The following is a 26,988-nucleotide window of genomic DNA, read 5'->3' as shown; positions in this document are numbered from 1 at the left end:
TATCTGATTTATATAAATATTGATTCCCAAAGCTAGAGAACTCCTTCCAGGAATAAGAAGCAAGCATAGAAGTCTGTAACACTTAGAGGGAAGACGAGCAACGTAAAGAGTTCTAACTGGAAAGTAAGAAGCCAAGATAACATGTACTGAGCACTCACTATTGTGCCAGGTAAGCCTCTAATGCTTTAAATATATGAACTCGTTCCATCCCTACAGTAATTCTGTGAGACAGGTACTGCTCCAGATAAGAGAAATGAAACAGAACTGTCCAAGATCAAACGGGGGCAGATTCCAGAGCCTGTGTTAACACTGACATTACAGCCTTACTCATCGAGCACATTAATTGGGAGCATTTCCTGCCACAAAGAAGTGAGTCAAGAGGTGACTAAAGTCTAGCATTAATTAGTCTCAAATGGAGGTGTTTCCCAGGTGCTAGAACCACACTGAAACGGCATGATTTTTCAGTCCCCCATTTCAGGGATGAGGGATCAGATTTTAGACATGTTAACTAATCTGCCCAAAGTCACACGGCTAAGAAGCAGCGGAGCTGGAACTGTTTGAGTCCCAAGTCCACGAGTCTCTTAACCTCTGCACTACATCTCTTCAGAAGAATTCGGGCATCGTTCCTCTCCCCACAGCACCCCCATGCTCCCCGGCCCGAGGTGTGCCCACTACGTTAGCTTAAGGTTCCAAGCTTCTGCACACAGACCTATTTACGTAAATGACATGCAAACGCAAGTGAAATGTAACTTTTCATTTGCTGAAAATTCAAATAATGTCGGTGGCGGGGAAAGCGGATGGATCGCACTAACCCGGGGCTCATCAGATCCCGTGCCCTCTGAAGCCTCGAGGCAGGCGGGGGAGGAAGCGGCTCCGGATGGAGAGTAAAGTGACAATCGGAGAAGGAAAAGCAGCCTTTCCTCCCGGGGGAGCAAGAGGCGGCCCGGCGGGCAGAGGGAACCTGCAGAGGGCGGTTTCTCTCCTCTTTTCCTGTCCCACCCAGTCGGCCGCCCCCACCCCACCCCCACCCCTACTCCCGCCGGCCTCGGCAGCTAACTCTGCCCGTCCCTGCGCGCTTCCTCAGCTCCGAGTCCCCGGCGGGTCCCCGCGCTGCCTGCGGTGCCCGCCCCCGTCGAGTTGAGAGGGACGCGCGGCGCCCGGCCGTCCCCGCCGCCCGTCCGACTGGTAAGGTGAGCACGCAGGGGAGGGGACTGCGCAGGGCGGGAGGGCCGGGCGCGCCGGGCGCCCACACTCACACCGCAGCCACCGCGGCCGCGGAGGAACTGAAACCCAGAGCTGCCGAACTTGGGCCTCTGCTGGAGCCTCCTGTCGCGGCGGCTCGGAACCGGTGCCCAGGACGGGCCGCCCTCGGAGCGCAGCAAGCCCTGCCTGGCGCGGTAAAGGGGGCCGGGGCGGGGTCGGGTCGGGCCGGGGCGGGGGCCGCGAGCCCCGACGATCGTGGACGCGGCGTGGGCCCCAGGGTGTCCCAGTCTCGGCAGAGCCAGGTGGGGGGCGGGCCCGGGGGCCCGGCCAGCGGGGGTCGGTAGACCGCGTGGACGGCGCAGCGGACGACCGAGGGGCGCTGGGGGGCGGCGAGCCGGGCCCCGACAACCGGCCGTCTCGGACGGGCCGGCGGACGATTGAGGACCCTCCCTCCGGTTCCCCGCTCCTGGCTCCCCCAGCGGGGCCGGGTCCCTGCCCCCGCGCCGCCACAGAGCCTGGGCCGGGGGCCTGCCCTCCCTGCGCTCTCCTGACACCTAGTGGACGGCTCCCCCAACTCGCGGGCTGGGAGAGAGCCGGTGGTAGGGGGGGGAACCTATTACCGCGCCTGGGCGATCCCGGGTCCGTTGCTAATTTGCAGACTCTACCTAACTTTCTCAGGCCTTGATAAACTTCCTAGGTAAACGTGGTGACTCAGTGAAGGGATCTCGGGATTGACGCTTAAAGGGGAAAGGGTGGATGGGGGGAGGCGAAGGGATTCAGGAAAACCTGGCACCAGAGGCTTTCTTGGGATTTCCGGTCGATTTCAGCCCCAGGCACGGGCCCACCCACCTCATGCTGGGCTCTGTCCCTTTTCCTACAGACCCGCACCTCCCTGCCGGTGCCCGATCACCTACCGCGATGACTAGCTTCCCAACCACGCCTCCTCCAGCAGGTAGGTGAGCGCCTCTCCTAGTTCAAGTCCCTCACCCCCAGCCCAGTTCCGAAATTCCCTGAGGCCTCAGCCCAAAAGGGAAGACTCTTCCACCACTCTCCACCTGCCTGACACCACAAAACCCGGGAGGAAGCCAAAGGCAACCTGACTGCACACGAGTACAGTTTGAATCTGGAGTTTCATGGACCTGGGCCCATTCCTGGTACCACGTAGAGCTTTGTGACCTTGAGTGAATTATCTACCTTCTTAGCGCCAGTCTCCTCATTTGTAAAATGGGGGAAATAGTACCTTAGGAGATTATCTGTGAGGGTGAAATGAGATAATCCATGTAGAACACTGAACACAGTGTCTGGTATCTAGTAAGCACTCAAAAACATGGGTTATTATTACTGGGTGCTTGTAAGACAAGTCCATCTATTCCTGGGAAGGAATTCTGCTTGTTTTTTTTTCCCTCTGGCCCCCCGTTGTGTGGGATTCCCCAAATCTCTGCCATGTGGCGTTTTAGTTCCCTCACCAGGGACTGAACCTGGCCCCCTACAGTGGAGGCGCAGATTCTTAACCACAGGACCGCCAGGGAAGTCCCTCCGCCTGCTTTCTAATTCCACTCCTCTGATGATTCACTCCAGCATCAAAAACCCCTTGTTCCTGAAACTATTGTTAACCCTTGTTCCTCAAGCCAGTATCCCCTCTTCTTCTGCTTCACATTGAGAATGGAGTCCCGCCTTTCATTTCATAAACAAACTTAGCTGGACAAACTAAGCTTGTTTTCATTGCATGTTAATTAGGATGAGGGAAGACTGAAACCTTGGTTAGTCTGTATACTTTTGTTTTCATATATGGTCTCATCTGTCATTAGGATAGACATTCTCTGCTTTCTGTTGTGGAAACAAGTGAGTGAGAACCCCAGGGGAAGTTGAAGGCGCTGTCCTGTATGACTGGTGATGAACACAATGCAGATCTTTAGTTGTCTGCTGAGAGATAAGAAAAGGGAGAAATGGGTAACCAGCTAGATTAGTCAGTACAGGCTTCATGAGTGGGGAAGGGGATGAAGCACTGACGCTTGAAGGATGGGTGAGGTTTATACAGGCCAAGAGGGGTGCAGCAAGGATTCCAGACAAAGGCAGTGGCACCTCTTGTGAGCTGCAGAGCCTGTGCTTACCCTGGAGGGTATCCTGAGGGAGAAGACAGGGCCTCCAGAGTATACCTGCCTGTAGGGAAGAGAAGTGACGCTTGGCTGGCAGCTCAGGAATTAGAACTTGGGCAAAAGGAGAACTATATACATTCCTTTTTTTTTGAAGTTGCTGGTAAGATAAACATAATATAAATGCTACCATTTTGATTATTTTTTGGCGTGTTGTTCAGTGCTGTCAAATATTGATTGACATTCACGTTGCTCTGCAATTATCACCACCATCCATCTCCAGAACTTTTCTCCTTCCCGAACAGAACCTCTGTATCTATTAAATAATAACTCTTCATTCCACTTGCCCCACAGCCCCTGGCTTCCACCATTATACTTTCGATCTGTTTGTATTTGACTAAGTGCCTAGTGTAAGTGGACTCATACAAAATTTGCCCTTTTGTGTCTGGCTTATTTCAGTTAGCATAACATTTCCGAGGCACAGCCAGATTGTAGCATTTGTCAGAATTTCCTTCCTTTTTAAGGCTGAGTAATATTATATACATATATATGTGTATAAGTACATCATTTTTTTATTCATTCATTCATCAGTAGATACTTGGCTTGCTTGGCTGTTGTGAATACTGCTGCTGTGAGCATGGTTTTACAAATCTCTCTCTGAGTCCCTGCTTTCAATTCTTTTGGATTTATACCCAGAAGTAGAATTGCAAAAATGTGTGGTAATTCTGTTTAACTTTTTGAAGACCTGTCATACTGTTTCCCAGCTGTACACTTCACATTCTTACCAGCAATGCGTAGGGTTCCAATTTCTCTACATCTCTACAACACTTGTTATTTTTTGATTTTTGATAGTGGCTATCTGAATGGGTGTGAATGGTATCTCACTGTGGTTTTGATTTACATTTCCCTAATGACTAGTGGTGTTGAACCTCTTTTCATGTGTTTACTGGCATCTGTATATCTTCTTTGGAGAAATGTCTGTTCAAGTCCTTGCCCATTTTTTAATTGTCGGGTTTTTTTTGTTGTTGAGTTGTATATTTACATTTTTGACCCACCAAATGACTTGAGTAGAGTGGTATTTTAGAACATACCATATAGTCCCCTACCCAGTGGGTCCAAGCAAATGTATTAATAAAGTTCCTAGGACAGAAATGGAAAAAATTCCACAGGGTGAGAGCTTGCACTGGGAAGAATGTGATCATTGAGGGCCTTGCATGTCTCTTCCTCACCTCCCTACCTATGCCCTCTCACATCCCTTTTCCTCAGTCAATCTGTAAAGTCCTCCCCAAGGAGGACTTTAAGAGGGTTGAAAGTGAGGGTCATATTGTAGCGTTCATGGGCCCTTAGCCCTTAGTGTGCCTTTATGGGCCCATTCCTCCATTTGAAAAAGGGAATATATTAAAAATTGTATTTTACAACTGTGTTGCTGTAAGGAAGAATATAAATCAATATAATAAAATCACTAATGATTATAATTAATTGATTGATATAACAATATTACAATGTCCTAGACATAAACATTCATCAATTTTTTCTTCTGATTTAAAAGAAGTTAAGATCATTAAAAAACATTTTCATGGGCCCCTAGAAGTATTGTGGATCCTAGCACGTTGCCTGTTGTACGTAGTGTGTAAGTTTCCCTCTTGGAAGGAGAGTGGAGTGGAACTTGGCATTGTGGGCTCGGCCCACCCCACCGGGTACAGCCCAATCCCTTGCCACCTAGTCACACTAGGTTGTCCTCACTCTAGATTAGACATTCAGGGTTTTTCATCATGCTTATTCTTCATCACAATCCTGTGAGCACTTATTAAAAATTTATTTTATCTATTTATTTTTGGCTACACTGGGTGCTCATTGCTGTGCACAGGCTTTTTCTACTTGCAGCAAGTGGGTGCCACTCTTTGTTGCCATGCACAGGCTTCTCTTTGCAATGACTTCTCTTGTTGCAGAGCATGGGCTCTAGTGTGAATGGGCTTCATTAACTGGCACACGGACTTAGTAGCCCTGAGGCATGTGAGATCTTCCCAGACTAGGGATCAATCCTGTGTCCCCTGCATTGACAGGCAGATTCTCAACCACTGGACCATCAAGAAAGTCCTGTGAGAATGTTTCATTCTCATTTTAAAGAAGCAAAAACTGAGGTTCAGAGAAGTTAAATGTTCAGAGGTTAAGAAACTCTCCCAAGATTAAGCAACTGATAATGGCTGCTGCTGCTAAGTCGCGTCAGTTGTGTCCGATTCTGTGCGACCCCAGAGATGGCAACCCACCAGGCTCCCCTGTCCCTGGGATTCTCCAGGCAAGAACACTGGAGTGGATTGCCATTTCCTTCTCCAATGCATGAAAGTGAAAAGTGAATGTGAAGTCGCTCAGTCGTGTCCAACTCCTAGCGACCCCGTGGACTGCAAATCAGGCTTCCCCGTCTATGGGATTTTCCAGGCAAGAGTACTGGAGTGGGGTGCCATTGCCTTCTCTGACTGATAATGGCAGAGGCAGGATATTGTGCCAAGTCTGATTTATTCTAAAGCCTGTATTCTTTCCATCATAGTGTGCTGTTCTCAGTCACTCCACCCCGTGGCCGGGGCACATGAAAAAGAAGGAAGAAGAAAGGAAGCAGAATTTCAGGGTGGGTTCCCATGGAAAGGCGAACTGGGGGAGCCGCCCTGTGCTGGGCAGGGCTAGAGCAAATAAGTAGGTTGGCAGACTCAGGTGGCAAAGGATCTGATGTCTCAGTGATAAGAGATTTAGCCCAGGAACAAGGACCACAAAGAAACCAACCAGTATCTAGGTTAACATTAACAAAAAAAAAAAAAAGGGTAGGTGAGCCAAATAGATCTTGAAGTTCATTTACTGTAGGTTAGGATTTGGGTTAGCCTCAAATCTCAAATCTTGTGGTCCTCAGCCCCAGGCCTCCCTCCTTAAAGAAAATCAGTGCTACAGTCTTTCCATGTCTAAGAAGGGAAGGAACAAAGAAGCATTCTTATTCCTTTGTTTGGAAGAGGAGACAGGAGAGAAATGGGATAAGAAAAGGACATCATGGAAGTAAACCATTCCTTCCACTTAATGCCAGGTTTCCTGAACTTAGTTTATTTCATTGTTGTTTTTTCATTACAAAGCTATTACATCCCCCTCAGGGAATAACCTTCTAGACTTCTTTCTCTGTGTGTATATATATGTGTGTGTGTTTATAGTTTTATTTTAACTTACTTTTTCTTTACAAACATGTAATCATATTGCACATACTGCCCTAGCAATGTGCTTTTTTTGTCTAACCATATATTCTGTTCCAGTAATTGCAGCTCTACCGCATTCTTTTTAACAACTGTGTACTATTTCCAGAATGAATGGCCTGTCATTTATTCAATCATTCCTCTGCTGATAGACGTTCAGATATGTGTCACTCTTGCAAACGGTGCTTCAGTCAACTCCCTTCCATCCTGCAGTCAAGCTCTGAGAACCAAACCCAGTGGACAGTTCAACAAACTGTTCAGGCTGGAGTGAACAGGGATGGTTCCAGACTTTGGACAGAACCTTGAAGTGAGGAGACAAATTTGTAGCCTGGCCCAGCCAACCGCTGAGTGACGGGGGGCTGGTGGATGAAGCTTGCTGAGCTGCCTCAGTTTTTTGGCTTGTACGTAGTGATAACACCAACCCTAGTTACATCACATTCTTGGAGTGGAGATAAAATAGCGTATGTTTTGTGAGCTCTAAGTCACAAATATAGATTACCATTGTGATACTTGGGCTTCCCAAGTAGCGCTAGTGGTAAAGAACCCGACTGCCCATGCAGGAGGCATAAGAGACACGGGTTCAAGTCTTGTGTCGGCCCAAAGGCCCCAGCTCTATCACTCGAACATCCTGTGACCGTAGTCTGAGAAAAATTCTTCTGCATAGAATTGAGCTCATATTCTTCTTCTTGCCTTTTTTTTTTTTTTTTTGGCTACTCCAGGAGTTGGTGATGGACAGGGAGGCCTGGCGTGCTGCGATTCATGGGGTCGCAAAGAGTCGGACATGACTGAGCGACTGATCTGATCTGATCTGATACCACATGATGTGTAGAATCTTAGTTCCCTCACAAGGGATCCAACCTCTGCCCCATGTAGTGGAAGCTCAAAAGTTTTAACCACTGAACCACCAGGCAAGACCCTGATTTTTTTTTTAATTGAAGTATAGTTGATTTACAATGTTGTGTTTTGTTTCTGCTGTAAAGTGAACCAGTTCTATACACAAACGTATACCCAGTCTTTTTTTTTAGATTCTTTAAAATTTGTTATGTTTTTAATAGACATTTTATTTTGGAATAATGTTAAGTTTATAGAAAGGTTGAAAAAATAGTACAGTACCCTTTCAGTTCAGTTCAGTTCAGTCGCTCAGTCGTGTCCAACTCTTTGCGACCCCATGAATCGCAGCATGCCAGGCCTCCCTGTCCATCACCAACTCCCGGAGTTCACTCAGACTCACGTCCATCGAGTCAGTGATGCCATCCAGCCATCTCATCCTGTCATCCCCTTCTCCTCCTGCCCCCAATCCCTCCCAGCATCAGAGTCTTTTCCAATGAGTCAACTCTTCGCATGAGGTGGCCAAAGTATTGGAGTTTCAGTTTTAGCATCAGTCCTTCCAAAGAACACCCAGGACTGATCTCCTTTAGAATGGACTGGTTGGATCTCCTTGCCCTAGTCAATCTAATTACATGGACCACAGCCTTGTCTAACTCAATGAAACTAAGCCATGCCATGTGGGGCCACCCAAGATGGGCGGGTCATGGTGGAAGAAGTCTGACAGAATGTGGTCCACTGGAGAAGGGAATGGCAAACCACTTCAGTATTCTTGCCTTGAGAACCCCATGAACACTATGAAAAGGCAAAATGATAGGATACTGAAAGAGGAACTCCCCAGGTCGGTAGGTGCCCAGTATGCTACTGGAGATCAGTGAAGAAATAACTTCAGAAAGAATGAAGGGATGGAGCCAAAGCAAAAACAACACCCAGTTGTGGGTGGGACTGGTGATAGAAACAAGGTCTGATGCTGTAAAGAGCAATATTGCATAGGAACCTGGAATGTCAAGTCCATGAATCAAGGCAAATTGGAAGTGGTCAAACAGGAGATGGCAAGAGTGAATGTCGACATTCTAGGAATCAGCAAACTAAAATGGACTGGAATGGGTGAATTTAACTCAGATGACCATTATATCTACTACTGTGGGCAGGAATCCCTTAGAAGAAATGGAGTAGCCATCATGGTCAACAAAAGAGTCCAAAATGCAGTACTTGGATGCCATCTCAAAAACAACAGAATGATCTCTTCGTTTCCAAGGCAAACCATTGAATATCATAGTAATCCAAGTCTATGCCCCAACCAATGACGCTGAAGAAGCTGAAGTTGAATGCTTCTATGAAGACCTCCAAGACCTTTTAGAACTAACACCCAAAAAAGATGTCCTTTTCATTATAGGGAATATATAATGCAATTTATATTCTGGACTGGAATGCAAAAGTAGGAAGGAAGTCAAGAAACACCTGGGGTAACAGGCAAATTTGGCCTTGGAATACAGAATGAAGCAGGGCAAAGGCTAATAGAGTTTTGCTGAGAGAACGCACTGGTCATAGCAAACACCCTCTTCCAACAACACAAGAGAAGACTCTACACATGGACATCACCAGATGGTGAACACCGAAATCAGATTGATTATATTCTTTGCAGCCAAAGATGGAGAAGCTCTATACAGTCAACAAAAACAAGACCAGGAGCTGACTGTGGCTCAGATCATGAACTCCTTATTGCCAAATTCAGACTGAAATTGAAGAAAGTAGGGAAAAGCACTAGACCATTCAGGTATGACCTAAATCAAATCCCCTATGATTATACAGTGGAAGTGAGAAATAGATTTAAGGGACTAGATCTGATAGACAGAGTACCTGATGAACTATGGATGGAGGTTCGTGACATTGTGCAGGAGACAGGGATCAAGACCATCCCCATGGAAAAGAAATGCAAAAAAGCAAAGTGGATGTCTGGGAAGGTCTTACAAATAGCTGTGAAAAGAAGAGAAGCGAAAAGCAAAAGAGAAAAGGAAAAACATAAGCATCTGAATGCAGAGTTCCAAAGAATAGCAAGAAGAGATAAGAAAGCCTTCCTCAGCGATCAATGCAAAGAAATAGAGGAAAACAACAGAATGGGAAAGACTAGAGATCTCTTCAAGAAAATTAGAGATACCAAGGGAGCATTTCATGCAAAGATGGGCTGGATAAAGGACAGAAACAGTGCCCTCTAGTTACCTCAAATGTCATTCGGTACATTTGGCATCGATACAGAGAACCACAGTACATCTGTGAAGACCAACAAATTAACACTGGCACGATACTGTTAACAAACTACAGATTTCACTGAGATGTCACCAGTTTGAAAATTTGAATTTGAAGAGAATTCTGATAAAAGACTTCATATTTTCAAAAATTCTAACATTAAGACTGAGAAAAGTCTTGGAGGGTCAGCTAGTTCAGCTACCCTTTCTGAGCTGGAATTCTCTTTCCCGTTCCCCATGAAGCATCTCTCCCACTTTGCCCTTCATTCTCTGGGGGAGACACCCAACTCCCATTAGTTTATGCCAGTAGTCCTCTTGTACAAGTTGAGGTATTTGAAGACAGCACTCAAGTCCTAGTCCTTGCTTCCTGACCAGGTTTTCACTCTGAGCTTTCTCTTGCAAGCTTTCCTTATGTGATATGGTTTCCAAGTCATTCACTGTGTTGCCTGCTCAACTCAAAAACACCCAGACTCAACTCAGCAGCCTAGGAGTAGCACAGAGTGGGACTGCACTGCTGATACCATTATTAGAGGCCATATTTATATTCATGCTGCAAATTGCCAACACCCTCTGGATCATCAAAAAAGGAAGAGAGTTCCAGAAAAGCATCTATTTCTGCTTTATTGACTATGCCAAAGCCTTTGACTGTGTGGATCACAAGAAACTGTGGAGAATTCTGAAACAGATGGGAATACCAGACCACCTGACCTGCCTCTTGAGAAACCTATATTCAGGTCAGGAAGCAACAGTTAGAACTGGACATGGAACAACAGACTGGTTCCAAATAGGAAAAGGAGTGCGTCCAGGCTATATATTGTCACCCTGCTTATTAAACTTATATGCAGAGTACATCATGAGAAATGCTGGGCTGGAAGAAGCACAAGCTGGAATCAAGATTGCCGGGAGAAATATCAATAACCTCAGATATGCAGATGACACCACCCTTATGGCAGAAAGTGAAGAGGAACTCAAAAGCCTCTTGATGAAGGTGAAAGTGGCTTAAAGCTCAACATTCAGAAAACAAAGATCATGGCATCCGGTCCTATCAATTCATGGCAAATAGATGGGGAAACAGTGGCTGACTTTATTTTTCTGGGCTCCAAAATCACTGCAGATGGTGATTGCAGCCATGAAATTAAAAGACGCTTGCTCCTTGGAAGGAAAGTTATGACCAACCTAGACAGCATATTAAAAAGCAGAGACCTTACTTTGCCAACAAAGGTTGGTCTAGTTAAGGCTATGGTTTTTCCAGTAGTCATGTATGGATGCGAGAGATGGACTATAAAGAAAGCTGAGCAGAGAAAAATTGATGCTTTTGAACTGTGGTGTTGGAGAAGACTCTTGAGAGTCCCTTGGACTGCAAGGAGATGCAACCAGTCCATCCTAAAGGAGATCAATCCTGGGTGTTCATTGGCGGGACTGATGTTGAAGCTGAAACGCCAATATTTTGGCCACCTGATGTGAAGAGCTGACTCACTTGAAAAGACCCTGATGCTGGGAAGGACTAAGGGCCGGAGGAGAAGGGGACGACAGAGGATGAGATGGTTGGATGGCATCACGGACACAATGGACATGGGTTTGGGTGGACTCCGGGAGTTGGTGATGGACAGGGAGGCCTGGCATGCTGTAGTTCATGGGGTCACAAAGAGTCGGACACGACTGAGTGACTGAACTGAACTGAAAATAAGAGCAAGTTTTTAATATTTTAGGATTATAAAAGTCATTATCATTGTAAGAGATTTGAAAGATAAAGGAAAAGATATAGAAGAAACTAAAAGGCGTCCGAAATCCTGCCACCTCCCCGTTGCTTTCACTGCTTTGAGGTCTGTGCTTCCAGCGTCAGTGAGTTTCTACTGATCCCACTGTAAGTCTTTTATAGGTGCTGCCACTAAGCTGTGGCTCCCCCCTGCTTTATTTGTGAGTAGTTGATTTCCTGGACCTAAGAGCAAGGAGTCTGTTGAATTCTCATCTTGTTAAATGTGGCCCATTTCTCCAGTCATTTTTAATCTCTGTTTATCAACTTAGCAGTGGCTCCTCTGACTGTGTCTTTCACAAATTTGCCAAAACTTCCCTGGGTCTACTGGGGTCTGTATTTACCCGAAGGACACTAAACCCTTCCACACTAGGCCTGTGTGGAAGCCACCAATAAGGCAGAACACCAAAACAAAAGCTCTTGCAAAGAATTTGATATTTACTTTTTGGGAGGCCGTGCTCCCCGACTTGTGGGCTCTTAATTCCCTGAGCAGGGATTGCACCTGGGCCCTCAGCAGCACAGAGTCCTAGCCACTGAACTACCAGGGAGTTCCCTCATTTATGTATATTTTTAAAATATTTATTTTTATTTATTTAGCTGTGCTGGGTCTTAGTTGCGGCATGTGGGAATCTAGTTCCCTGACCAAGGATCAAACCCAGGCCCCCTGCATTGGGAGCGTGGAGTCCCAGCCACTGGACCACCAGGGAAGTCCCCCTCACTATTTTTAAAACATTAGCCAAAAAGCTAAGAGTTGTTACCATAAGGGGAAAATGTATTATTGGACTTTGTTATATCTGTCTTGTAATTTAACATTTTTATTTTGAATTACATAAAGGCCTTAATTTGGCCCTGGCATGGTCTGTCATAATAATATCAATTTAAAAAGAACTAAGGTCAAGTCCCAGCGGAAGAAGCTCTGTTTAGACTGGCATCACGCCATTCCTTGATGGCCAATTACTACCCCACTTAGTCCTTAATAAAGCCAGGCTGTGTTAGTCCACAGAGATATTATAAACACTCAATCATGTGTTTTCGGATGAGACGCTAGCTATTCAGGCAGCACCTTCAACTCCCCTAACCAACCCCCCCCCCATCCTTACTCTTAAGTTGATGACATGACCTTCTATTTTCTGGAGCAAATTAGAGTTCTCAGAACTACCGAAGGCTCCCCTGCCCCCATCTACATACTACCCGCCTCTGTGCCCATGTGCAGATTAATCACGAGTGATCTCTGCTGTCTGCAGCCAGTCCCTCCATCTGTGCACTGGATCCCATCCCTTCAAGGACCGTGGCTCCAGCCGTCAATTGTTCCCTCTCATCTGGGTCATTTGTATCCATACATAAACATACTGTCATTTCTCCCATCCAAAAAGCAAAAACGAAAAACTTGAACTCTCTTCCCCCCTCCAGCTATAGCTCTATTTCCCTGCTCACCTTTGCAAAAAATAAGAGAGTTTATATACTGCCATCAGTGCCTTTCCTTCCCTTTTTTTCTTTTTTCTAAAGTGCAATTGTAATTATTGACTTACACATTGTGTTAGTTTCAGGTGTACAGCAAAGTGGTTCAGTGATTTATTTATTCAGTAGATACTTATGTATCCTTTTTCAGGTTCTTTTCCCTTATAGGTTATTAAAAAATATTGAATATAGTTCCCTGTGTTATACAGTAGGTCCTTGTTGGTTAATTATTTTATAGATAGTAGCATGTATATGTCAGAGAAGGCAATGGCACCCCACTCCAGTACTCTTGGCTGGAAAATCCCATAGATGGAAGAGCCTGGTAGGCTGCAGTCCATGAGGTCACTAAGAGTCAGACATGACTGAGCAACTTCACTTTCACTTTTCACTTTCATACATTGGAGAAGGAAATGGCAACCCACTCCAGTGTTCTTGCCTGGAGAATCCCAGGGACAGGGGAGCCTGGTGGGCTGCCGTCTCTGGGGTCGCACAGAGTCGGACACGACTGACGTGACTTAGCAGCAGCAGCAGCAGCAGCATGTATATGTTAATCCCAAGCTCCTAATTTCCCCCTTTACCCTTTGGTGACCATAAATTTGTTTTCTGTGTCTGGGTTTATTTCTGTTTTATAAATAAGTTCATTTTTTTTTTAGATTCTACATATAAGCGGTATCATATCATGTTTGTCTTTGTCTGGCTTACTTAGTGTGACAGTCTCTAGGTCCATCCGTGTTGCTGCAAATGGCATTATTTCATTCTTTTTATGGCTGAGTAATATCCTCTGTGTGTGTGTGTGTGTACGTGTGCACGCACCACATCTTCTGATCCATTCATCTGTCAGGTGACATTTAGGTTGCCTTTTCTTTTTTTCCTGGACCCACTGTAAACCAGGGATTTATACTCAGCACTTCACCCAACTTCTCTTGTCAAAGTTACTCATGACCTCTGCATGGCAAATCCTGGTAGTCCTTCTACTTGGTCTGTTTGGCTGCTACTCCTCAGCCTCCTAACCCTCCCTGGGCTCAGTCCGTGGTCCTCTTTGTCTGTACTTACTCTCTTGGTGATCTCATTCAGTCTCATGTTTGTAAATATGCTGGCTTTTTATTTATTTTTTAAAAACTATTTCTTCATGGCTGTGCTGGGTCTTTGCTGCTCTGACAGCTTTTCTCGCGTCGTGCCAAGTGGGCACTACTCTTGGCTGCAGTGCAGGGGCTTCTTGTTGCGGTGGCTTCTCTTGTTGCAGAGCATGGGCTCGAGGGTATGCAGGCTTCAGTAGCTGTGACTCCTGGGCTCTAGAGCACAGATTCTGAGTTGTTTTCTGCAGCATGCGGGATTTTTTCGGGCCAGGGATCGAACCTGTATCTCCTGCATTGGCAGGCAGATTATTTATTACTAAGCCACCAAGGAAGCCCTGTGCTGACTTTTTAAATCTCTAGTCCAGACCTCCTCCCCAGATTCTAGTTTTTCGTTTATTTATGGTTGTCCTAGGTCTTCGTTGCTTTGCTTGGGCTTTCTCTAGTCGCAGTGAGCGGGCGCCGCTCTTTAGTTGGGGTTCTTGGGCTTCTCACTGTGGTGGCCCCTCTTGTTGCAGAGCCCAGGCTGTAGAGCGTGGGGTCAGTAGCTGTGGAGTTGTCCCAAGGCATGTGGAATCCTCCCAGACCAGGGATTGAACCCATGTCCCCTGCACTGGCAGGTGGACTCCCAGGCACTGGACCATGGGGAAATCTCAGTTGTGGTTTTTGGGTTTTTTTTTGGTACACCATGCAGCCTGTGGGATCTTGGTTCCTTGACCAGGGATTGAACCTGCACCCTCAGCAGTGAAAACTGTGGACTGCCAGGGAATTCCCCCCTCACCTTCTATAGGTGTTTATTTTACTCAAGTCACCTCCCTGGCCACCCCATTCACAGTCCAACTCCTGATTCCCTTTCCTGCTTCTATTTGCTACATAGCACTAACCAAAGTCTAATGTGGTACAACCTTTACTTCTTTATCTGTTCATAGTCCATCTTCCCCCAATCAGGATGTAAATTGTATGACAAAATGGCTTTTTTTTTTTAATTGTGGTAAAATTAGACACAACATAAAATTTACCATTTTAAAGGATACAGTTTAATGGCATTATGTACATTCACATTGTTCTGCAGCTATCACCATTATCCATCTCTAGAACTTTCTTGTCATCCCAAACTGAAACTCGGTACCTGTTAAACAGTATCCCCTCATTCTCCTCTCCTCCCAGCTGCTGATAACCACTTTCTGTATCTATGAATTTGACTATTCTGGGTACCTCAAATAAGTAGAATCATGTGATATTTGTCCTTTTGTGACTGGCTTACTTCAGTTAGCATATCTTCAAAGTTCATCCATGTTGTAGCATGTGTCAGAACATCCTTCCTTTTTAATGCTTCATAATATTCCGTTGTGTGTGTGTGTATACACATACACATGTATGTGTGTATGTCGTGTCTGACTCATTGCAACTCCATGGACTGTAGCCCACCAGGCTCCTCTGTCCTTGGAATTCTCCAGGCAAGAATATGGGAATGGATAGCCATTCTCTTCTCCAGGGGATCTTCCCAATGCAGAGATCAAACCCAGGTCTCTTGCATTGTAGGCAGACTCTTTACCATTTGAGGCACCAGTTCAGTTCAGTCACTCAGTCGTGTCCAACTCTTTGCGACCCCATGAATTGCAGCATGCCAGGCCTCCCTGTCCATCACCAACTCCCGGAGTTCACTCAAACTCATGTCCATCGAGTCGGTGATGCCATCCAGCCGTCTCATCCTCTGTCGTTCCCTTCTCCTCCTGCCCCCAATCTCTCCCAGCATCAGGGTCTTTTCCAATGAGTCAACTCTTCACATGAGGTGGCCAAAGTACTGGAGTTTCAGCTTTAGCATCATTCCTTCCAAAGAACACCCAGGGCTGATCTCCTTTAGAATGGACTGGTTGGATCTCCTTGCAGTCCAAGGGACTCTCAAGAGGCTTCTCCAACACCACAGTTCAAAAGCATCAATTCTTCGGTGCTCAGCTTTCTTCACAGTCCAACTCTCACATCCATACATGACTACTGGAAAAACCATAGCCAGGGAAGCCCATATACATAACACACACACACACACATATAATTATGCCATCTTGTGTTTATCTGTTCATCTGTTGATGGACACTTGAGTTGTTTCACTCTTTAGTTATTAATGTGAATAATGCTGCTGTGAACATTGGTGTACAAAAAGCAGTCCCAATTCCTGCCTTCATTTCTTTTGGATAAATACCCAGAAGTGGAATTGCTGGATCATGTGATAATTCTATTTAATTTTTTTAAGGAACTATGAACGCATGAGATTTTGCCTGTTGTGTTCACTAATCTATAACCAAACTAATCTATAATCGAACAGAGGCTGGTCCAAAGTACACACTCCATAAATACTTGTTGAATTAACTTCTTAATTTCTCATTCTCTGGACAGTCTAAAAAGGCTGTGTGACTTGTCTGACCTAGCTTACTCCTAGTGGTCTCACACTAACTCTTAATGCTTGTGGTTTCAAGTTCCAAGACCCCCAAAGCAGTCCCTTATAACTTGTACTAGAATTTTGCTGGGAATGATATCAGTTTCCACCAGTTGTTTATAGAACCCACCCCATTCTGTGGCCCTTCGGGCTTCTGGCCCCTCTGTCTTTCTCAGAAGCTCCTGTGTCACCGATAGCTGTCCCATTTACATACCCTCTCAGTGCCCTTGACTGTCACTTAACTGAATCCCTTTTAGATTAGCCTGGTGCTTTTTGCTTCACTTCTCTTGAGCTCACTTCCCCATGTCACCAAGGCTCCTGCTACTCTTTTAGTGCAGAAATCATTCACTTTGACAGAAGACAGAGGCAAAAGGGGCTAAGAGAGTTCTAGTCTCTCTGTTACCTCCAATCTCTTAGCTTCAGTGCCAGACAGCAGACTTGTCCCATTTCCTTGTTTTTGCTCCAAATATAACACTTTTAAAATTGTCCTTCCAGTGTCCTTTGCCAGCTGGAGCTGTGTAGAGTTTCCTGACATGGTTCTCTACGTTTCTGCTATTAGCTTTTATGTGCATTTTTTTTAAAGACTCACCTTCTGAAATCACGTTACTGGAAATGGGCTTACAGGAAATACAGAATTGGGACAGAACACTCAAAACTTATGTAACTTTGTAACAAGAACCCTAGAACTACAACAACAATCTGAATTAAAATATTAGCAGTCAAATCTCTGCTAACAGTTGAACCTCGAATCCTTGTCCGTCCTAGACCCCTGTGCCCTGGGGAGTGTGCTTCCAGCTAGATTAGAGGTAGGTTCCAGAGAGATGTCACTTCCAAGAAAGACTGTTTTCATCAAAATTAAAAATCTGATGTAGGATCTGCCTTCTTCTGGTGTTTTTTGCATAGAGATAAATAAAGGCAATGGCACCCCACTCCAGTGCTCTTGCCTGGAGAATCCCATGGATGGAGGAGCCTGGTAGACTGCAGTCCATGGGGTCGCTGGGGGTCAGACACGACTGAGCGACTTCACTTTCACTTTTCACTTTCGTGCATTGGAGAAGGAAATGGCAACCCACTCCAGTATTCTTGCCTGGAGAATCCCAGGGACGGGGGAGCCTGGTGGGCTGCCGTCTATGGGGTCGCATAGTGTCGGACACGACTGAAGCAACTTAGCAAATTTCGTATAGGGGTCTCCCTTCATCTGATGTGTTGTATAGAGGGAAAATTTTTTTACCACCTTCATTTCCATTTATTGCTTCACCAGATGGCTTAATATAAGTGGAAACCAACTGATACCTGCATCCAAGGAAGGTACTTATACTGAATTTTATGTTTCTTAAGGTCTTTCTCTATTGCTAAAACGTACTCTTTAGTTCATGGTACTAGTGGAAAAGAACCTGCCTGCCAATGCAGGAGCTACAGGAGACTCGGGTTTGATCCCTGAGTCAGGAAGATCCCCTGGAAGAGGCCATGACAACCCACTCCAGTATTCTTGCCTGGAGAATCCCATGAACAGAGGAACCTACCAGGCTACAGTCTGTGGGTTACAAAGAGTCGAACACGACTGAGCAACCAACACTTTCGGTTTTCACTCTTTAGTTGTAGAAAGCTTGAAGTTGTACATGAACCAGCATGACAGGTATCATTCTGATATCATTCCCTGTTCACCAGTCGCCTGTGAGCAAGGGCACATTAAAAGAGCAATCTTTGTCGAACAACAGTCTGTATTTGGTTGTGGTCCTCTGTTTCTGTTTTATTTTTCCTGTATTTGTCCATATCTTTTAAAGCTTTGCACTTTTGGAAATCTTGTTGTGCTACCTCATAGTTATCTTTCGCTACTTTTTCCTTTTTTTCCCTGTTGGAAAAAAGATGTTCCCTAGTGGTAGGAAGGTTTAGTATAAATAGCTTGCTTGGGGGACTTACCAGCTGTCCAGTGGGTAAGACTCTGTACTTCCAATACAGGGGGTGTGGGTTCAGCCCCTGGTCAGGGAACTAAGATCCCACATGCTGTGTGCTGTGGCCAAAAAAGTATTAAAAAAAAAAAATACCTTGCTTGGGCTTTGAGAGGGGTAGTCCTGGATTCAGATAGTGACTCCTTCCACTGTTCCTTCATGAGTAATACAGGACATGTCACAACTCTCCTTGGAGCTTTGGAGTCCGCATTAGCAAATAAAAACACCTCCTGTCAAATGACTGGTATTCTAAGGATTAATAATTATATGTAGGAAGTACCCAGCACTGAGTAGGGACTTAGTAAATGGCAGCTGTTAAAAATGGGATCATCTGCAGAATTTCCCACTATCCTGGGTGGAATCCCAAAGGTGTCAGACAAGATAGGAATCAGGCTCACTCCCTGTGCTCCAGTCACAATGGCCTTCACGTCCTCTCGTCTCAGAGCTTTGAGCAGGCTCTTCTCTCTGCCTAGGATGTACTCCATATCGCGCCCCTATCACCCTGGAAACTCTTACCCCAGCTTCAGCTTGCAGCTCAAATCCTGCTTCCTGAGGAGGCTGTTCTTGCCAGAAGACTATCTCAGCCCCTCTGCCACATGCTCACCTGCATGTTGCCTTTGCCACCTGTATCGCAGTTCTTAACTGTGAACTTGGTGTGGTGGAGGCTGAGCTCCGTGAAGGTAGATGGTGTCTCTTTGGCTCACCCCCAGTGTACCTGGCCAGAGAAGGCAATGGCAACCCACTCCAGTACTCTTGCCTTGGAAAATCCCATGAACGGAGGAGCCTGTTGGGCTGCAGTCCATGGGGTCGCTAAGAGTCGGAGACGACTGAACGACTTCACTTTCACTTTTCACTTTCATGCATTGGAGAAGGAAATGGCAACCCACTCCAGTGTTCTTGCCTGGAGAATCCCAGGGATGGGGTAGCCTGGTGGGCTGCCGTCTGTGGGGTCGCACAGAGTCGGACACTACTGAAGCGACTTAGCGGCAGCAGCAGCAGTGTACCTGGCACTTACCTGGCAGAAGGTGAGACTTAATGAGTGCTACTATTCCTATTTGGGCTTCCCTGGTGGCTCAGCAGTAAAGAATCAGCCTGCCAATGCAGGAGACCCAGGTTCAATTCCTGGGTCAGAAAGACCCCCTGGAGGAGGAAATGGCAACCCACTCCAGTATTCTTGGGGAACTCCATGGACAGAGGAGTCTGGTGAGCTGCAGTCCATGGGGTGGGAAAGAGTCAGACACAACGTAGCAACTAAACAACAACTATTATCCAGTGCATGTTGAGATGCCTCTTATGGGTGCTTCCAGGGTCAGTCAGACTATTTTCCCTGGGATATCTCTGTTCCACAGTAACGTTTCGTTTTTGTTTTTTTTTTTTTCTTTTAAATAGACATTGAAAGAAATGTCTTGTCAGCAGGAATGGAAATTTTTGTTTACTTTTTACTGCATTTATATATTTATTTTGGCTGCGGTGGGTCTTCACTGCAGTGTGCAGGCTTTCCCCAGTTGCAGTAAGTGGGGACTCCTCTCTAGTTGCAGTGCAGTGGCTTCTCCTATGGAGCACGGGCTCTAAGGCCTGCGGGCTTCAGTAATTACAGCACAAAGGCTTAGTGGCCCCAGGGCATGTGGAATCTTCTGGGACCAGGGATCAAGCCCCTGTCTCCTGCATTGGCAGGTGGATTCCTAAGCACTGGACCACCAGGGGAGTCCCCAGTAATACTTCCTTAACTGTTACCTTTCAAACCCCTATGTGCTAAGCCACTTCAGTCATGTCCGACTGCTTGCAACCCCATGGACTATATAGCCCACGAGGCTCCTCTGTCCATGGGATTCTCCAGGCAAGAATACTGGAGTGGGTTGCCATGTCCTCCTCCAGAGGATCTTCCCAACCCACTTCAGTTCAGTCGCTCATTCGTGTCCAACTCTTTGCAACCCCATGAATCGCAGCACACCAGGCCTCCCTGTCCATCACCAACTCCCAGAGTTCACCCAAACTCATGTCCATCAAGTCGGTGATGCCATCCAGCCATCTCATCCTCTGTTGTCCCCTTCTCCTCCTGCCCCCAATCCCTCCCAGCATCAGAGTCTTTTCCAGGGAGTCAACTCTTCACATGAGGTGGCCAAAGTACTGGAGTTTCAGCTTTAGCATCATTCCTTCCAAAGTACCCCCAGGACTGATCTCCTTTAGGATGGACTGGTTGGAACTCCTTGCAGTCCAAGGGACTCTCAAGAGTCTTCTCCAACACCACAGTTCAAAAGCATCAATTCTTCGGCACTCAGCTTTCTTCACAGTCCAACTCTCACATCCATACATGACCACAGGAAAAACCATAGCCTTGACTAGACGGACCTTTGTTGGCAAAGTACTGTCTCTGCTTTTGAATATGCTATCTATGTTGGTCATAACTTTCCTTCCAAGGAGTAAGCGTCGTTTAATTTCATGGCTGCAGTCACCATCTGTAGTGATTTTGGAGCCCAAGGAAACAGTCTGACACTGTTTCCGCTGTTTCCGCATCTATTTCCCATGAAGTGATGGGACCAGATGCCGTGATCTTAGTTTTCTGAATGTTGAGCTTTCAGCCAACTGTTTCACTCTCCTCTTTCACTTTCATCAAGAGACTTTTTAGTTCCTCTTCACTTTCTGCCATAAGGGTGGTGTCATCTGCATATCTGAGGTGATTGATATTTCTCCCGGCAATCTTGATTCCAGCTTGTGCTTCTTCCAGCCCAGCGTTTCTCATGATGTACTCTGCATATAAGTTAAATAAGCAGGGTGACAATATACAGCCTTGACGTACTCCTTTTCCTATTTGGAACCAGTCTGTTGTTCCATGTCCAGTTCTAACTGTTGCTTCCTGACCTGCATATAGGTTTCTCAAGAGGCAGGTCAGGTAGTCTGGTATTCCCATCTGTTTCAGAATTCTCCACAGTTTCTTGTGATCCACACAGTCAAAGGCTTTGGCATAGTCAATAAAGCAGAAATAGATGTTTTTCTGGAACTCTCTTGCTTTTTCCATGATCCAGTGGCTGTTGGCAATTTGATCTCTAGTTCCTCTGCCTTTTCTAAAACCAGTTTGAACATCAGGAAGTTCATGGTTCACATATTGCTGAAGCCTGGCTTGGAGAATTTTGAGCATTACTTTACTAGCGTGTGAGATGAGCACAATTGTGCGGTGGTTTGAGCATTCTTTGGCATTGCCTTTCTTTGGGATTGGAATGAAAACTGCCCTTTTCCAGTCCTGTGGCCACTGCTGAGTTTTCCAAATTTGCTGGCATATTGAGTGCAGCACTTTCACAGCATCATATTCAAGGATTTGAAATAGCTTCACTGGAATTCCATCACCTCCACTAGCTTTGTTTGTAGTAATGCTTTCTAAGGCCCACTTGACTTCACATTCCAGGATGTCTGGCTCTATCTAGGTCAGCAATTACACTATCGTGATTATCTTTGTCGTGAAGATCTTTTTTGTAGCGTTCTTCTGTGTATTCTTGCCACCACTTCTTAATATCTTCTGCTTCTATTAGGTCCATACCATTTCTGTCCTTTATCGAGCCCATCTTTGCATGAAATGTTCCCTTGGTATCTCTAATTTTCTTGAAGAGATCTCTAGTTTTTCCCATTCTGTTGTTTTCCTCTGTTTCTTTGTATTGATCGCTGAGGAAGGCTTTCTTATCTCTCCTTGCTTTCTTTGGAACTCTGCATTCAGATGGTTATGTCTTGCCTTTTCTCTTTTGCTTTTCGCTTCTCTTCTTTTCACAGCTGTTTGTAAGGCCTCCTCAGACAGCTATTTTGCTTTATTGCACTTCTTTTCCATGGGGTTGGTCTTGATCCCTGTCTCCTGTACAATGTCACGAACCTTCGTCCATAGTTCATCAAGCACTCTATCTATAAGATCTAGTCCTTTAAATCTATTTCTCACTTCCACTGTATAATCATAAGGGATTTGATCTAGGTCATACCTGAATGGTCTAGTGCTTTTCCCTACTTTCTTCAATTTAAGTCTGAATTTGACAATAAGGAGTTCATGATCTGAGCCACAGTCAGCTCCCGGTCTTGTTTTTGCTGACTGTATAGAGCTTCTCCATCTTTGGCTGCAAAGAATATAATCAATCTGATTTCAGTGTTGACCATCTGGTGATGTCCATGTGTAGAGTCTTTTGTGTTGTTGGAAGAGGGTGTTTGCTATGACCAGTGCGTTCTCTCGGCAAAACTCTATTAGCCTTTGCTTCATTCCATATTCTAAGGCCAAATTTGCCTGTTACCCCAGGTGTTTCTTGACTTCCTATTTTTGCATTCCAGTCCCCTATAATGAAAAGGACATCTTTTTTGGGTGTTAGTTCTAAAAGGTCTTGGAGGTCTTCATAGAACCGTTCAACTTCAGCTTCTTCAGCGTTACCAGTTGGGGCATAGACTTGGATTACTGTGATATTAAATGGTTTGCCTTGGAAATGAACAGAGATCATTCTGTCATTTTTGAGATTGCATCCAAGTACTACATTTTGGACTCTTTTGTTGACCGTGATGGCTACTCCATTTCTTCTAAGGGATTCCTGCCCACAGTAGTAGATATAATGGTCATCTGAGTTATATTCACCCATTCCAGTCCATTTTAGTTTGTTGATTCCTAGAATGTCAATGTTCACTCTTGCCATCTCCTGTTTGACCACTTCCAATTTGCCTTGATTCATGGACCTGACATTCCAGGTCCCTATGCAATATTGCTCTTTACAGCATCGGACCTTGCTTCTATCACCAGTCACATCCACAACTGCGTGGTGTTTTTGCTTTGGCTCCATCCCTTCATTCTTTCTGGAGTCATTTCTCCACTGATCTCCAGTAGCATATTGGGCACCTACTGACCTGGGGAGTTCCTCTTTCAGTATCCTATCACTTTGCCTTTTCATAGTGTTCATGGGGTTCTCAAGGCAAGAATACTGAAGTGGTTTGCCATTCCCTTCTCCAGTGGACCACATTCTGTCAGACCTCTCCACCATGACCCGCCCATCTTGGATGGCCCCACACGGCATGGCTTAGTTTCATTGAGTTAGACAAGGCTGTGGTCTGTGTGATCAGATTGACTAGTTTTCTGTGATTATGGTTTCAGTGTGTCTGCCCTCTGATGCCTCTCGCAACACCTAACCGTCTTACTTGGGTTTCTCTTACCTTGGATGTGGGGTATCTCTTCATGGCTGCTCCAGCAAAGCGCAGCCACTGCTCCTTACCTTGGAGGAGGGGTATCTCCTCATAGCCACCCCTCCTGACCTTGAACGTGGAGTAGCCCTCCAGCGCCTGCACAGCCACTGCTTCTTGAACCCTGGGATCAAGCCAGTCTCTTAAGTCTCTTGCATTGGCAGGCGAGTTCTTTAGCACTAGCGCCACCTGGGGAGCCCCTATAGTAAAATGCTGACTAGGAGAAAACTGAAAGGCTTCCTGACTTCTTATGGAAACGGAAGCCTGGGTAGTGACTTTTTAGAAGTGGGACTTCCAGGCTCTGAAGGACAGATAGACCAATATAGCAGGAGGAGGTATGGGATATATTTTAGGATAGGAGAGGCCTTATTTCAAAAACTTTGAAATTGCAAGGCCTACTCTGAAAGTGAAGAAAAGGGTTTTAATGAGGGAAGGAGAAATGTTTCATTATTTTAAAAAAATGTTTACAAAGAGTTTGTAAGAACATTAAAGAAATGCATGTGCTGTATAATATAAATACACGTACACATATATGCATTCATTATTTGATCTCATTTATGTAAACATGTATATTCCTAACAATAACATACCCTATTGAATTACTACATGTCACAACAATCCTATAAAGTAGGTACTGTTATCACCAGTTTGCAAATGCACAGATGGGTTAGGTAATTTGCCAAAAATGACACAGCTAGTGAAAGATAGAGGTCAGATTTGAGCCTTGCGGGTATATATGTATATATGTTTGTATGTGTGTATTTTTTTTTTTTTGCCAGGCAGTGCAATTTATAGAATCTTAGTTCCCTGACCAGGGATCAAACCCCAGGCCCTCAGCAGTGCAAATGCAGAGTCCTAACCACTGTACCACTAGGAGATTCTAGAGCCCATACTCTTAACTACTATGTTAGACAGAGAGGAATCTATCAAAATGTTCATTGTGGTGGTTTGTTTTCTCCTTTGTTCTCCAAGTTTTTCTATACAGATATCCTATAAGAGTTAAATGATGAAAGTTTGAATAGGGAAGAAGGGGGGGTGGTGAAATTGAAGGATAAATATGTTTTAGAACAAAAGAATCCACCCTATTTCCTTTTCCACTTTGTTAAATTTTCCAGAACTGATGGCTACCACAATTCTACAGGCCACTGAGGCCCTGTCTCCGGAAGCTGAAGCCAGCACAGCTCTCATTGCAGGTAACAAAGACTCTGAGTCAAATCCAAGGGGCCTTCTGAGCTCAGGGGCCCTCTTGCTCCAAAGACAGCCAAGAAACCAATGTGATGGATTAAGATTCTCCCTATACAGAACAGCACCACAAACTAGAGACCGAATCTATTAGTGGGTTCACTTTGGCATGTAAGTTATGTTACACAGACATAGAGGCTTCACATCAGAGGCACTGCCAGTAAGTGAGAGGTTGGGAGGTGGCCACAAATAGATGCGCTGCCTATGGGTGCTGCAGTCGGGTGTGGGGGTAGGGATGAAGACGTGTGTGGTTTGTTGAGTGGTGAGAAAGAGGATGGGAGGGATCAGAAACCCCTACAGGAGGCTATGGATTTAAAAACTCTTCCTGTTGGGATAAGCGATTTCCTGTTTCCCTCCTTCCTGTTTCTATCATAATCATCAGGAACTAGTTGAGCAGGAGTACATTTTGACAGAAATCAAAAGTCCTTAAGCCCAAGAAGACTCCGGATATCATGTGCTGAGGAAGTTGGGCTTGGTGGGAGAATATGGACTTAGACACTAGTTAACAGCATGAGGCTCCTCATTACGAGTGAGGGAATCGTCTAAAGCAGGGGACCCCGTGAGTTACTGAGACGCCCGAATCCTGAAACATGTCTGCATTTTCCCTCTCCTTTCCAAGTTGTTATCACCGTGGTCTTCCTCACCCTGCTCTCAGTCGTGATCTTGATCTTCTTTTACCTGTACAAGAACAAAGGCAGCTACGTCACCTACGAACCCGCAGATGGTGAGCCCGGTGCCGTTGTCCTGATGGAGAATGACTCAGCCAAGGGCAGAGAAAAGGAAGAATATTTCATCTAATGGTTCCCAGGCCCCCAGGAGCTTATCCAGGTTCCAGTGCTATCACACTATTTATTAGGTTAAAGTTTTACCTGAAACCGGTGAGAAGCATCAACTGATATGGGTAGACCTGAGCTCCTTTCAGGACATGGGCCTAAATGCCAGCATCACCAACACCATGGACCGGGGACACAAAGCTAGCTGCTCACGTCTCTAGCCAGGCCTCTGTCACACAGCTTCTGACTGATGAGTGAGATGGCGCTGGGCTGGCAACACTGGAGTATATGCCCAGGCATCTTCACTTTTTCACAGGTTGAAGGGAAGAAGAGAGTTGGGGGTCACTGGATGCTCCTCTGTCCCTTACCTGGTCACCTAGTAACAAGCCAAGTGGAAGTAGTATCCTCAGTTCTTCCCAGAGGCAGACCACAAGGAAAGGCCGGGACAGGAACTGTGGAGACCTCCCTCCTGATGAACATGCCACATCCCTTAATCTGAGCCCTTCCTTTCCTTATCCCCCAACGATCCAGACATATGCTATTTTTATTGGAATTAAAATCGTTTATTGATACAGAAATCAGGTTCTCATGTGCAAAAAAATCACCATCTTTATACTTTGACTTATCTTTGCTGGAACTTTTGTGACAGTTTGCTCTGTCGTTTTTGTTCAGTCTCTCAATCATGTCCGACCCTTTGCAACCCTATGAACTGCAGCATGCCAGGCTTCCCTGTCCTCTATCGCCTAGAGTTTGCTCAAATTCATGTCCATTTTTTGCTTACTCAACTCTTACCTGTGTTCTCTCCCAAGCAAAGGGGGCCCCAGGGAAGTTTCAGAAGTTCCCAGAACAGTCTCAGGTTTGCAACAGAGATGGTCCTGGGAAGTTTGTCCTAGAAGAGGGTCACTAGAAATAGACCCTGGGAGATGAGTTGTTTAGCCTCCATCCTGGCAAGGGCCAGTATGTCCCTGATCCATTCTGTGTACACACAGAGGGAACCAGGAACAACCCGTGACTTTTCCCACCAGTGCCCTTTCTATCTCATTTCATCCATCTCAAAATGAGGCATATTTAAAAGGTACAGCGTTTGGGTAGAAATCATTAACTCTCCATGCATTGTTTACTTTGGAATTAAACTAAACCTCCTTCAAGGTCTTAACTATACTGCGTTCATTTTTCAAGCTCAAGTCCACCCAAGGTAAGACCCAAGAGTTGAGAAATTCATCTTAGCAACTTATATTCCAGTTTTCAGCATTTCTCCAAACAGAATTTTGGAAAAACCGAAGATCACGCTCAACTTACAACTTAACAAGTTGTCAAACTAAAAAAACATTTTCCTCAAGTCAAACTTAAGGGCAGGAGGAGACTCCTCCAAATGAGGAGACTCAATTGTTCCCTTATTTCTAAGTTTATGTTCTGAATTCCTCTGGCCTAATAGGCTTTTAAGAATCTGAAAGTGCTTAGTAAATAAAATGAAAAAAATCTAAACATCTAGAATGGATCTCATGAAAATGGTCAAATCTTA

At 45.4% G+C, this 26,988-nt stretch overlaps 1 protein-coding gene across 1 annotated transcript; it reads left to right on the top strand.

Annotated features, from left to right (window-relative positions):
• The first annotated feature begins 1,198 nt into the window (after nucleotides 1–1,198).
• On the top strand, nucleotides 1,199–26,044 carry SMAGP (small cell adhesion glycoprotein). The gene is made up of 4 exons (XM_055583696.1): nucleotides 1,199–1,397; nucleotides 2,084–2,155; nucleotides 24,567–24,644; nucleotides 25,313–26,044. The coding sequence occupies exons 2-4, from the start codon at nucleotides 2,122–2,124 to the stop codon at nucleotides 25,489–25,491; spliced, it is 291 nt and encodes a 96-aa protein (XP_055439671.1). The 5' UTR covers nucleotides 1,199–1,397; nucleotides 2,084–2,121; the 3' UTR covers nucleotides 25,492–26,044.
• Nucleotides 26,045–26,988: the final 944 nt, after the last annotated feature.

This window comes from Bubalus kerabau, chromosome 1, assembly GCF_029407905.1.
Source record: "Bubalus kerabau isolate K-KA32 ecotype Philippines breed swamp buffalo chromosome 1, PCC_UOA_SB_1v2, whole genome shotgun sequence".
Lineage (NCBI taxonomy): Eukaryota > Metazoa > Chordata > Mammalia > Artiodactyla > Bovidae > Bubalus > Bubalus kerabau.
This window is presented reverse-complemented; position numbering and strand designations above follow the sequence as displayed.

Coding starts and splice junctions, on each gene's coding strand:
- SMAGP (XM_055583696.1), top strand. CDS start 2,122: ATGACTAGCTTCCCAACCACGCCTCCTCCAGCAG. Junction 2,156..24,566: donor AACCACGCCTCCTCCAGCAG/GTAGGTGAGCGC, acceptor TAAATTTTCCAG/AACTGATGGCTACCACAATT. Junction 24,645..25,312: donor CAGCACAGCTCTCATTGCAG/GTAACAAAGACT, acceptor CTCCTTTCCAAG/TTGTTATCACCGTGGTCTTC.